The 12,162-nt window shown below is 33.5% G+C and overlaps 1 protein-coding gene across 3 annotated transcripts; it reads left to right on the top strand.

Moving 5' to 3' along the window:
* The first annotated feature begins 206 nt into the window (after positions 1-206).
* Positions 207-10,587, top strand: LOC123196833 (transcription factor IIIB 60 kDa subunit-like). 3 transcript variants are annotated; one of them, XM_044610969.1, is made up of 20 exons: positions 207-833; positions 908-1,018; positions 1,137-1,218; positions 1,631-1,706; positions 1,779-1,864; positions 1,942-2,018; positions 2,710-2,766; positions 2,900-3,012; positions 4,467-4,546; positions 4,643-4,729; positions 5,686-5,766; positions 6,662-6,823; positions 6,928-7,032; positions 7,298-7,370; positions 7,482-7,609; positions 8,251-8,331; positions 8,673-8,810; positions 9,040-9,129; positions 9,950-10,003; positions 10,093-10,587. In XM_044610969.1, the coding sequence occupies exons 2-20, from the start codon at positions 957-959 to the stop codon at positions 10,315-10,317; spliced, it is 1,857 nt and encodes a 618-aa protein (XP_044466904.1). In that variant the 5' UTR covers positions 207-833; positions 908-956; the 3' UTR covers positions 10,318-10,587. The 3 variants fall into 3 exon arrangements, with proteins under 3 accessions (XP_044466904.1, XP_044466905.1, XP_044466906.1); XM_044610970.1 differs by having other exon boundaries at positions 208-833; positions 953-1,018; XM_044610971.1 differs by lacking the exons at positions 207-833; positions 908-1,018 and having other exon boundaries at positions 1,619-1,706.
* Positions 10,588-12,162: the final 1,575 nt, after the last annotated feature.

Raw genomic sequence — 12,162 nt, 5'->3', positions numbered from 1 at the left:
TAAAAAGAGCATGATTAAAAAATTAATTATCAAAAAAAATATTATTAAAATAAATATTAAATTTACAAAAAACTATATTTATTATATTTAAAATTTTGTGTCCGCTTTAATTAATTTCAATTTTTCGACAATGTGTCATTTCTTTAAACCCGGGGTTGAAAAATGTCCTATCCGCCTTTTAAGTTTCTTCAAACCCGGTTGAAAGATAGCTGATAGGGGCCCTGCAGCCGCACCGCACATTCAATTGCTCTGTCATGAAGAAAGGGAGGGAAATATTTTAGTGATTAATCGCCTGAACCTGCCTTTCTTTCTTTGCCAGGAGGGGTGACCCAATCACTAATCTATCTATCAATGAGAGCCTCATTCTAGAGGAAATTGCTTCGGTGGATCCAGTTGATTAAGTCGTAGTGTCTGTCGATACCCACCTGCTTGGAGTGCGCCTTTCTTAGAAAAAGAGTAACGAGTTGTCATCCTTCCGTCCTTTTTGATTTTAAGGAAACGAGGGCCCTTATCCTACTTATTTGTTTTTTTGACGAGTGCTCAAGATTGGAATGGAAGTATGGGAATCGGACAACCTATTATTCTCAAGAGTTGACGTATGACTATTCTTGCAACATACCCAGACACTCGCCAGCAACACTCAAGATCAGAAACCCGGCGCAAGTCTGTTACTTCAATTTCCAAGGTCCCACCTTACACCCAATAAAACCATTCCACATGTCACAGTCAGTGACTTCTATTTAACGGAACATAACTCAATTCTTCGGCCCACGTAAACCCCAATTACTCTCAATAAAACCCCACATTCTCAGTTTCCTCTCACACGACTTCAGGTGAGTATTTTCTTCTTTTTCATTATGTCTTTATTTATTTTTCTGGATTTTCATTTTTATTCTTTGTTTTGCAGATTCGAGGTAGTTACTTCGTTTTCTTTTTTTTTTTTTTTTTCCAGAAGAATGGTGTGGTGTACGTCCTGTGGCAAAAATGTTACTGGAACCCGTCCTTATGATTCTCAATTGTAAGCTCTATGATGGAATTGAATCTGAATTGAATTCCGCTGATTTTCGTTTTAGTTTTGTCTTGTTTTTATTAATTTTGATTTTTTTTTGGGTGGGATTGTGTGGTTGAATCTGTAGATTCTGTGAACTGTGTGGGAAAGTTCTAGACTATTACAATTATTCCACTGAAGTTACATTCGTGAAGAATGCATCTGGGCAGGTATTATTTTGTTAAAATTTGTGGTTTTGTTGAAATTTATATGTGCCTTTTTGTATTGATGTTCATTTTGGGAATGTTTGATTTGTATTGTATTTGTTAAGGAATTGAAATTTGATTAAAATTTACATGTTCCCTACTGTGTCGATTGCTCATGTTGGGAGTGTTTGGTTTTGTATTCTTGTTGTAACCGAACAGCAAGTTAGTTGAAATCTGTGGTAGAATTCGTTCATCTGGGGAATGTTTGATTTTTGTTGCTTTTCATCAATAAATGGTGATTTTATTGAAAAATGTGCCTTGTGTGTGAATTTTCATTTTGGTAATGATTGACATTGTTTTAGATGAATTTTCATGTTCTTTAGCTTTCCTTTGCTACTTATATCCAATATGTTTACTGGTTTAGATTTGTTTGTAGAGTCAATTGTCAGGAAATTTGATAAGAACTATTCAAAGTGAATATGGAGCCTCCCGGGAACGGTTATTGGAACGAGGTATATTTTGTTTATGTTATGTTAACATGGGTACTAGTTTGTTGTTTTTGTTAATTGTTTATGGTGCTGCAGCTTTTGATGATATGAGACAAATGAAGAATGCCTTAGGTATTGGTGACAGTGATGAGATAGTTCACATAGCTAAACGCCTCTATGGAGTATGTTTTGTTGTAGCTTATGTTAGTTGTACATTTTCTTAATTGATTGTCCTGATCATTGATTCTTAATTGTGAAGATGGCTGTTGCACGGAATTTCACTAGGGGGCGTAGAACAGAGCAAGTGCAAGCTTCTTGTCTATACTTTGCATGCAGGTATGAAATTTCTTTCTGTCTTTACATTTTTACTGTGATTCATGGGCATAGCTTTCTTACCTGTGGCATCGGTATATAAAGGTCGTCCCAGATATAAGACAAGAGTCTGCGATTATATGTATATCAGTTTCTTAGAGAAAAATAATGTTATGTATATCAATTTGCGGATGCAAAAGAACAAATCAAAATCAGGGTCTTTTGACAGAATATGGATTTTGGTGCTGGTCTAATGGAATTTATTTCATGCTTTATTTTCACTTGAACCAGCATATATGTGTGTCAAAAATAGGAATTTTGTGATTGAAGGAGAATTTTATGAATAATAAAGAGTAAGACTGTGAGAAAGAGATTAAAGTACTTCATCATGTTGTTTCATCTTAACAAGGATAAGCCACCATACCTATGAATTACAAGTTCTGCAGTAGCTAATTATGCCCTTTGATCAAGGAACTCTGGCTATCTTCTAATTTGGTTAATATTCTCATAGTTGCAAACTGCTGTAGTTCTCAAGTACTCAAAGAAATTATTGCAAATTTATTCATACACATTGTTAAAGTCAAGCACAAGTTGAAGAATTTGTGTTCATCCTAAGTTGGATAATGAATGAACTAAGTTAGAATTGCCTTTTTGGGTTTTAAACTTGTGCAGTAAAGATATTTGCTAATATAAAATTTGAATCTCTCTTTTGCAGGGAGAAAATGAAGCCATTTCTTCTAATTGATTTTGCCAATTACTTGAATGTCAATGTGTAAGGAAAATTTTCTGTTCTTTTTTCATGAATACTTCTCAAATTATATTGTGTGGTTAACATTAACATTAATGTAGCTATCAAGTTTTTGCAATTATGAGTTATTATTGCTTTCTTCTTAATTATTTTGCAGTTATGAGCTGGGTGGTGTATATTTGCAGCTGTGCCAAGTGCTGTACCTTGCAGACGAATCCAATATACAGAAACAACTTGATCCTTCCATATTTTTGCCTAAATTTACTGACCGTAAGTTTCTGTAAAGAATTCACAATGATTAGCAGTATTGCTTCTCTATGTAAATTTAGTTGGAAGGAATGGGCAAAGAGGTCATATTTGAAGACAATATCTCTTTAAAATTAGATCCTTCAAAAGGGTCTAATTTAAAATTTTCTATTCCTCAAGACTTTTGGCCAAAGAGGTCATATTTGAAGACAATATCTCTAATGATTGCATCATATTGTACTTTTCCTAGATTCTATTTTGGTTGATGTAAGTGTTTTCAATTTAACTTTAAGTAAAAAAGGATTGCCAATGTTAGTTGCTAATTCACTTTTTACAATACTTTTTGGCTTGTTTTCATACTATATGTGGATTGACAAACCAAAGTGAAAACATTGGAGATATCTGAAAACAAGCAGTAAGTGTAGGGAGTGAGTTAGTAAACACTGTTAGCATTTCTCTAAATTGTATGTTTTCATCTATCCTAGGGCTTTTCTTGGCTGGTTTCAAGGATTTTATTATACTATTTCATTGTTGTTGTAAGATTTTAAATGTTAAAAGGAAAATTGTAGTTGATTTGCAAGTGTAAAACAAGGGTTGAAGGTATCTATTATACTACTGCAATGCCAGGGCTATCATACTGGTGATATATTAAACAGCAGCTTTTTGTCAATCTAAATTAGTTACTTTAATGTCGATTGATAATGCACAAAATTGATTTTTCTGTTTAGGTCTAAGTCAAGAATAATTTTTTGTTAGTGCATTGGGCCTATCCAAAACTAATTTAGTAGGTTTTTGATCATCATATTTTTTTTGCCTTTACATTAGACTTGTGGAATCCCTCTTAGCTTAATGCGTTGTTAAATTAAAGTTCTGTTTGCTGGCAGTGCAAGAATTTTTTTTCCCTCAATAGGATTGAAGCTAGAAGGGTGATATCATAATTTTGGTTTTCTAAGATACACATTATAAATAACAATATTGGTAATGTTTCTTGAAGAATTATTTCATCTAGTGTTCGTTGTGAGTATGGCATTTCAGGTTTTCAAACCCAGTTTTCCTTTTCAATCTTATTTGGCTCTTGTTGATCTGTAAACTTGGTCTTTGGTTAAAATTTTTTATCTGTTTCCCCTTTTTTTTTTTTCGGTTAATATTTTCTTGAGTTGTACACTAGGCTTAAGTTGCTGAATTGGATTACAGATCTTTTTGTTTGGTGACAGTTACGTGTTTTCTCGATGATTTGGATGCGTGTTAAATTTTAGGTCCTTCTTTCATTTTCTTACTGTCCTCTCCTATCTCTTTGCTTGCTTTTATTCCACTTTAGACATTTTTTATTATTTTACCAGAGTTTACAATAACTTTTCTTCAGTTTCATGACAATAAAAATTGCTTACCCTCTTTTTTCTTTCACTTTAGATCGGCTCAAACATGTATTATGTATTTTGGATTGAGTTAGGGAGACATATCACCAATTTGCTTTGCAGGATTACTACCAGGAGGGGATAAGAAGGTTTGCGGTACAGCTCGGGATATTTTGGCTAGCATGAAACGAAATTGGATTACGGTTTGATATTTCACTATCTTATTTCAATGCAATTTCGGCATTAGAATCAGTTGGTAATTGTCAGAAGTTGAAATGTGACTTGATTCAAACATACAGACAGGTAGAAAGCCTAGTGGATTGTGTGGTGCTGCTTTGTACATATCTGCACTTACACATGGTCTCAAGTTCTCCAAGTTAGATGTTGTAAGTGAAGCTCACAACTTATGTTGCTCCTCTGTGTTTTGGTTCATGCTGCAGAATGTTAATGTTATATTTGTGTTTTTGTCTTAAAAAGATTGTTTTTTTAGCTTTTAAATAGCTGTTTATAAGAATCTGTCTAATGTTGGAAAGCCTTGAAAATTAGAGGTTTATTTGCAGGGATGCCTTTAACAGGTGGCTTTCAGTTTTGATTTTAGAACATGAACTGGCTCTTACCGATGGTGATATGGTGCCCCAGTTGGAGAAAATAAATAGTTGGTTTTAAAACAGATTCCTTTTAAGTAGTAACCCTTTCTTATTAGGTGCACATGGTGAAGTTTCACTAGGATTTGGATTGTGCCATAAAATTTTAAACGATAGATTCATATTGTTTAGAATATAAATGATGCACACTCCCTTTGTTTATTAGTAGGTCTTGGGATAGTAGAGGTTTTATAACTTTTTGAACTTAGTTTTCACAATCAATTTATCATTCTAATTTGTCAACATATTCTATGTAAAATCTAATTGATTTGTTGCATGAGTATTTAACTATTTTCTATGAGAATAATTTTTACTTTTGAAGTACAAACAATGTCGAAGTGATGATTGAGTAGATCTTCAAATAAAGAGGCAGCCCTAGAGTTCAAGTGACCTAATTTGAATTTGGGGGAAGTTTTTCTAATTAGCCTTGATCTAACAATGAAGCAAGTATAAACAAAGTACAAATCCCTCCACATTTAATTGAACATTTTATATTAGGCTCTTTATTTAGCCTTTTTTTATGGCTCACTGGAGAATGTTCTTGGGTTTCGACTTTTTGTACTTTAGAATCTATCTAAAATTGCCATTCTGATTTTGCTCTGTTTCTCTCTCTGTTAGGTGCTTAATATCCAAGTACTTCAGTGTTGAAATATTATTTTCTTCATCCCAGTTTGATGTCTGTTATAAATCTTCATCAGGTGAAAATTGTGCATATATGTGAAGCTACACTCACAAAGCGGTTGACTGAATTTGAGAACACAGATTCTGGAAGCTTAACGGTACGTTTCTTGCACCGTATGTTTTTATTGAGATGAACTATGTGTAAAATGGCAATATAATTGCTGTTTTAGGAAATCAGTGGTTGCATGAGTCTATGAATTCAGAATTGGTTTTTAGTTTTGCTGTTATCTTAATGGATTATCCTTTCTGAAACAAACCACCCCACCCCCACACACACCACCCCCCCTTCTTTTTCTTTTGTGAACCATTCATATACCTTCTTCTATGGGTGGTCTAGTGTCATTTTAGTATAGCTGCACAATTCTAGACTTTAAGGGCTCATGGCTTATATGGTGGTTCATGTTACAGAATAGGATCACTACTTTCCTATTTAATTTGGTTTTAGCAATTTATTTGTCGGTTTATTTATTTATTTTTATGACAATTGCTGAAAGTGAAACATGTATGATTACATGTATTGTTTAAGAGTGAGTCAATTTTCCGTTTGGAGAGTTAATTTTAGGAGTGTGGTTAATTTTTCTGTACGCTGAAGAACTGTAGTTTTAGTGGACCTGGGGTATATTGATGATTTGGGGCAAGTCTGATTTAGGTTATTTTATCTTTATCTGCCTCTGTTCTTCTTTCTTGATCCCTATCACAAGTTGCATAAGATTCCCTTACTACTAACTCAAATTGACTTTACAGCTGAATTATGTTACCCACTTGAGGAATGTAGAATGCTAAGCTGTTTGAGTATTTTTTTTTTCTCCCTTTTGACTGAAGTGGTATTTTATGACTTTTATGGAAGTCATAGATTGATGTTTATGTTAAGAATATTATTGTTAAAAATGTCATGTTCATTTAGTTAATAGTTTTATTTGTTCATGTATAAATTTGTTTTATTACAATCTTGATATTTCTTAAAGTTTTCCCTTCGATTTCTCTTTTGACTAGATTGAGGATTTCCTGGCTAGGAATAAGGAGCTGCAAGGAAGTTACTCAACTGATCACCCCAGTTCTGTGTCGAAAGAATCAAGCTTAACTGAGGTTCTTTGTAAACATAAGGATACTGGTAAACCATTTGCATATGGGCTTTGTAGAAGTTGTTATGATGAAGTAAGTCTGCCTTCTTTCCTCTCTCTCTCTTTTTTTTAATATTTGTCACAAAATGATGTGCATTTATATTGAAAACCATGGTCCATATTTACTGGTTGGTGCAGTTTATGACAATTTCAGAAGGACTTGAGGGGGGAGCAGATCCTCCAGCCTTCCAGGCTGCTGAAAAAGAGAGAATGGCCAAAGAATCTGCCGAGGAAAATACACTTGTAAGTGTTGTGTCTGCACTTTCCCGCAGGCTAAAAACTATGAACAATCATAGATACTGGATAATCTTTTACTCAATTTCTATTATCCTTTGTTTTTTCAATATCATGGAAATTGTTAAATTCTGTAACATGCTCAGATATTCATGGTGCTGCTTAGCATTTTGTCTTTACATGCATTTTATTTGATTTTAAGATTCATCTCCAAGAAGTTACAGTAACTTCTCTGTAAAATAATTTCTTTTTTCATTGTGAACTTTTATGGTAGTTTGAGGAAGAACTAGACAGCCCAGTTATGAGCAAGGCCACAAAAGTAAAGTTGGTAGAGCCAGAAAGTAATGGTAAGTTACTTTGTTCTGTTCTTGTGAAGCACTGTTGCAATTTTAAGTTTCATATTTGCAGCACCAGTTCTTGGTGTGCCTAAATCTTTTCACAAAAATATGATGTTACAGGGCTTTCAGAAGCTGGTAGAAAGGAGGCAACCAATAATGGTGATGATTATAGTAAATCACCCAGACATGATACTGGTACTGAAGCTTCAGATGAATCAGATAACTTTTCAGACATTGATGATCTTGAGGTGTGCATTTAAGTTTTATTATCCTTTTTTCATCTTTTAAGTCATCTAACTCTGCTTAAGAAACTACATTTACTACATTTTTGAAAAAGGTTCTCTTTTTTTCCATTTAGGGGATTGAGTATTGCTCTCAAGCTTTTGAGAGGAGCTGAAAACAATAACAAAAACACAATAAAACTATGTGTACTCACTTTGAGTATAAAAATGGATATACGCTTATGTGTGTCATCATGTGATTGAATGATTTTGAATTAATGATAAAGTAACACCTAATTATGTGATAACATACATAAGTGTATATTCAAAGTCTGTATGTCGTGATAACATATACAAGTGTATACACAAAATGGGTATGCATAGTATTGATTAAAAAAAAAACCTATAAAATAGCTAGCTGTATTAGTGTTTCTGAAGTCCTTTCATTTGTGTCATTGATCACTTGAAGAGCAAGACACTTTTTTAGGGATTCTGACATAAAGTAAATTTATATTATGCCAATTTGGGTGCATCAGCCATTTTTCTGTTGAAATTTATGTTTCTAATTGTGTGGATTTCTTTACATATCTAATAAGTAATGTGCTTCATCTTCATTCATGGCTCATTACATGGATCAAGACTCAATTTGTACAACTTTGCCATCTCAGGTTGATGGCTACCTTCACAATGAGGAGGAGCAACATCTCAAAAAGATAATTTGGGAAGAAATGAACCGGGAGTATGTTGAGGTAATGTGATTTGTAATCTGTTGAATCCTAGATTTCATAAACCATATTCAGTAGAAACTTATCTATTATAAAGAAAGGTTTTGTAGACACTTTCATATCCTAATTCTTGATGTAACATATAAATCAAGTGAAACTATACAAAAGCTTAAGAGATCATTTGGTAAGGTTTTAAAAATATATTTATTGGATTTAACGATAATTCTTTACCCTATGTTTAAAGATTGGTCATAAAACACACTAAAATGTGCTCATTTTTTTTTCTTGATTTGTTCTTCTGCTGCACCTGCCGTAAATTGGGCTGATATTGATTCCACCAGAACTTTGTGCTATAATTTTTACAGGAACAAGCAGCAAAGGAAGCAGCTGCAGCAGCTGCTAGGGAAGCCTTTGAGGCTAGTTTCAAAGGCAATCCTGAGGAATTAAAAGCTGCAAGGGAGCTTGCTGCTGCTGCTCAAGCTAATGTGGCCAAATATAAGAAGGTAGTTTTGGATATCTATAAATAGAAGCAATCATTTCAATATGCATTTTGAAATGTTTTATGGTAGGGCGTATGTTTAGGCTATATCATATCTGCTACGCTTTAGTATATTCTTCTTCAGAAAATGGTACCATTGCTTCACAAATTGTTTTTAAGAAAAAGCATTTTAATTTGAAGATTAGTGGCATCTTATGTGTTCTTAATTTGCATCATATTTTATCACTTTGCAGGAAAAACAACTAAAACGAGCTGCAGAAGCAAAAAACACTGCTCCGGCTCAGACTGCATTAGAAGCCACTCGCCAAATGCTGAATAAAAAGGTACCAAACCAGATTGTATCTTCCCTTTTCTAGAACAACTCAAAATGCTAAGCTTCTCATTTCATCATAGTGGTTAGTTAAAGTGAAATCATTCACAAGAGTTGAATCTGATTTTACTAATACTGGACCCGCACTTACCCAGTTTGGAACTTGTACTGCAAGAAATGAATGACTCTCCCACGGCAAGTCACTGGCTTTTCATAAACAATAATGTACTAGACAATACATGCTGAACATGTTAGTCTCCTCTATGAGGGCTTATTTTTAGAAGATTTTTTGGAGAACTCTCGTTAGTTATCATTGTCAGAGCAAATGTGGGGCTGCAAAGGAGGCAAACCACTCGTGACTCGATCATTGTTGAGCTGAGCTCGAGCAGTTCGAGTCTTATACTCGAGCTGAGCTCAAACTCTCTATTGTTCGGCTCGAGTATAATATTATAAAGCTTTAAAAGTTTAAAATCTTGTATTTTCACTTTCAAAATTTTATTCTCTAACTTTGAATATAGGGTATACTTGATAAATATACAAGTTAAGGGATTTAACATAATTTTTTTTTATCTGGCCTTGAATCCTTACTTTCAATCTTGAGCCCAAGCTGTTAATGTCCAAACGTGTCGAGTTTGAGACTAAGTGAATTGCATCAAGCTGAGCTCGAACCAAATAATACTTGGTTTGGTTGGGCTTGTTTGCACCTCTTAGCAAATGTGTTGACATATCTTTGCATGTATATGAAATTCCCTGTTTATGGTTGGTTTGTTTCTGTACAACATATTGATTATTTTCCCTCTTTATTGATGAATACCAACTTGATTTGTATGCAGAGGCTCAGCTCCAAAATCAACTATGAAGTGCTGGAGAAACTTTTTGAGGATTCTGTATGTTTGTCTTTATATTATTTGCATTCTTGCATCTGTAGTAACATCTAATTAATGTGGATGTTGGGACTGTTCATTTTTTCTTGCAGGAGGATGCAGATAATACCAAGAGACCGCGAACTAAATCACAAGAGAATGAAGACAAGTTGGCCAGTACAGGGAAAAAAGAGCACGAGTGGGATGATACATTAGAAGATGGTGACCTGGATGGAGAAGACGATTACAATAATGAGCAGGATGCAGAAGGAATGTTTTATAATGAACTGGATTATGAAAATCCAGACGACACATTCGATCTCGAAGATGACTATTAATTCCAACATTGATTTGTCTCAATGGGTCAACTGCCTTCGTCAGGACGATTATTTCTGGAGGACTCTTATCTTGAAATCAATGGGTACTGGCCTCAAAACTAAGCCTGGAAAATGTTCAAATGTACTAATTTTTTTAAAAAAAATTGTCTTATCATATATTCTTGGAATACCTCACCATTCTTTGCTCCATCTCACCTGATAGATTACTGTAGTCCTTTGCAACAATTGACAGTCTCTGCATATGAAATTTTGTTGTCATTTGAAACTAAATTTGTGCCAAAGTTTAAATTCCGATGTGCATTTACTTTCCCTTTCATATCTCATACTGGACCTGAACCAAGTGGGCTTGGGCTCGAAAGCCAGCTTGGTTCGATTCAAATTTATTTGGAATTTGAATCGAGTTCGAATAGAAGGTTTGATTCATTTTGAAACCAAATAAATTTGAATTATAGAGAGTTTGATTTAATTTGACTCACAAGTTAGGTAGATGTCTGACTTTGTATGAGATTGACTTGTGATTCAATTTGAATTATATTAAGTAATTGTTAAATGATGTTGTTTCGTTAATAAATCATGAATTTGAATAAAAAATTTGAGTTATATTTTTTAGTCATATACTTAAATTATAAATTTGAGTTAAACTCGAATTAAATTGGAATTAAATCATTTTTATTTGATTCAAATCATCTTTAATATTGTTTAATAAATTTGAATCGAATTTAAGTAAAAATTTATTGAAGGTTGGTTTAGTTTGTATCCATCCCTATTTATATCAACGTCTTGGGTCTTTGTAGTGTCATTTTTAAATGTTGAATCATACTTGGTTGAAAACCTTGAGGGTTGTGTCTAGGTTGGGTTTTATTCAACATAATTTTTATTCTAGTCGTGTTTGGGTTGAGTTTTTGCTGATCCGTAACATTAACAGACACGACACAAACTTGACTTATTTACAAGAGCTGCCAACTATTACCATAGGAGAGAAACTTAATTAAGTCATAGGTCTTATTTTTGTAGTTGGTATGTACTGATTTAGTTCTTGCCTAGAAAACTAATGTGAATAGCAAGACAAAAACTAAACAGATGTAACACAAACAATTTATGTGAAAAACCCTCAATACAAAGGAAAAGAAAATTCATACCATAAAATTAGAGTTACCAGAACACAACAAAATAGATCTAATTGTTATGGTATTCCATAAATTGCTTTAGCTTATTGGGCAAAACTATTCTAATTAAAGTTCTATGGATGGAATAAATAGTAATTTTTTAATCAATCACAGGATCTGAAAATATGTAAATTCTTGTTTTTTTCCCTTTTTATGATAAGTATGCATAGGAAAAGAAAGGGGCCAAGGAGGCCCAGACAACTTGAGTTCGCTTAGGCCACAAGCGGCAAAAACAGCTGAGAACTAAAACAACATGCTACATTATAGGATAGGCCCCTAGGATATGACTAACAAGAAAGACTTCCTCCACTCTTGAAAAGCTATCAAAAGTAGGCCAACTATAGGATTCAAGAGAAAACAAGCCAAAGAAAAAAATATGTAAATTCAATCAATGTTGTTATTTTTCTTTTGTGTTATAATAAAAATATAGCATAACCTTTTTGTCTTTCTGTTTACATAAATATGTTAACAGTAGACATGAAATCACTTTGAACCCATTTGTAGTTAGAGATAAATTCGAATTAAGTCAATTTAGACCCGTTCATTGTTTGATTTAAACAAGTCAGGTTCAAGCTGAAGGATCAGCTTGCCGACTTGATCTTGGTTCAAGATCAATGCCTTGCTGACATTGTTGTATTGGAGCTCGTTTTACTGATGATTCTTTTTCTTTTTTTCAATA

This window comes from Mangifera indica, chromosome 14 (genome assembly GCF_011075055.1).
Source record: "Mangifera indica cultivar Alphonso chromosome 14, CATAS_Mindica_2.1, whole genome shotgun sequence".
NCBI lineage: Eukaryota > Viridiplantae > Streptophyta > Magnoliopsida > Sapindales > Anacardiaceae > Mangifera > Mangifera indica.
This window is presented reverse-complemented; position numbering and strand designations above follow the sequence as displayed.

Excerpts from the sequence above, each read along its gene's own strand:
- LOC123196833 (XM_044610969.1), top strand. The coding sequence starts at position 957 with ATGGTGTGGTGTACGTCCTGTGGCAAAAATGTTACTGGAACCCGTCCT. Across the intron at positions 5,767-6,661 it reads CAGATTCTGGAAGCTTAACG|ATTGAGGATTTCCTGGCTAG; the intron begins GTACGTTTCTTG and ends TCTTTTGACTAG. Across the intron at positions 8,332-8,672 it reads TGAACCGGGAGTATGTTGAG|GAACAAGCAGCAAAGGAAGC; the intron begins GTAATGTGATTT and ends TAATTTTTACAG.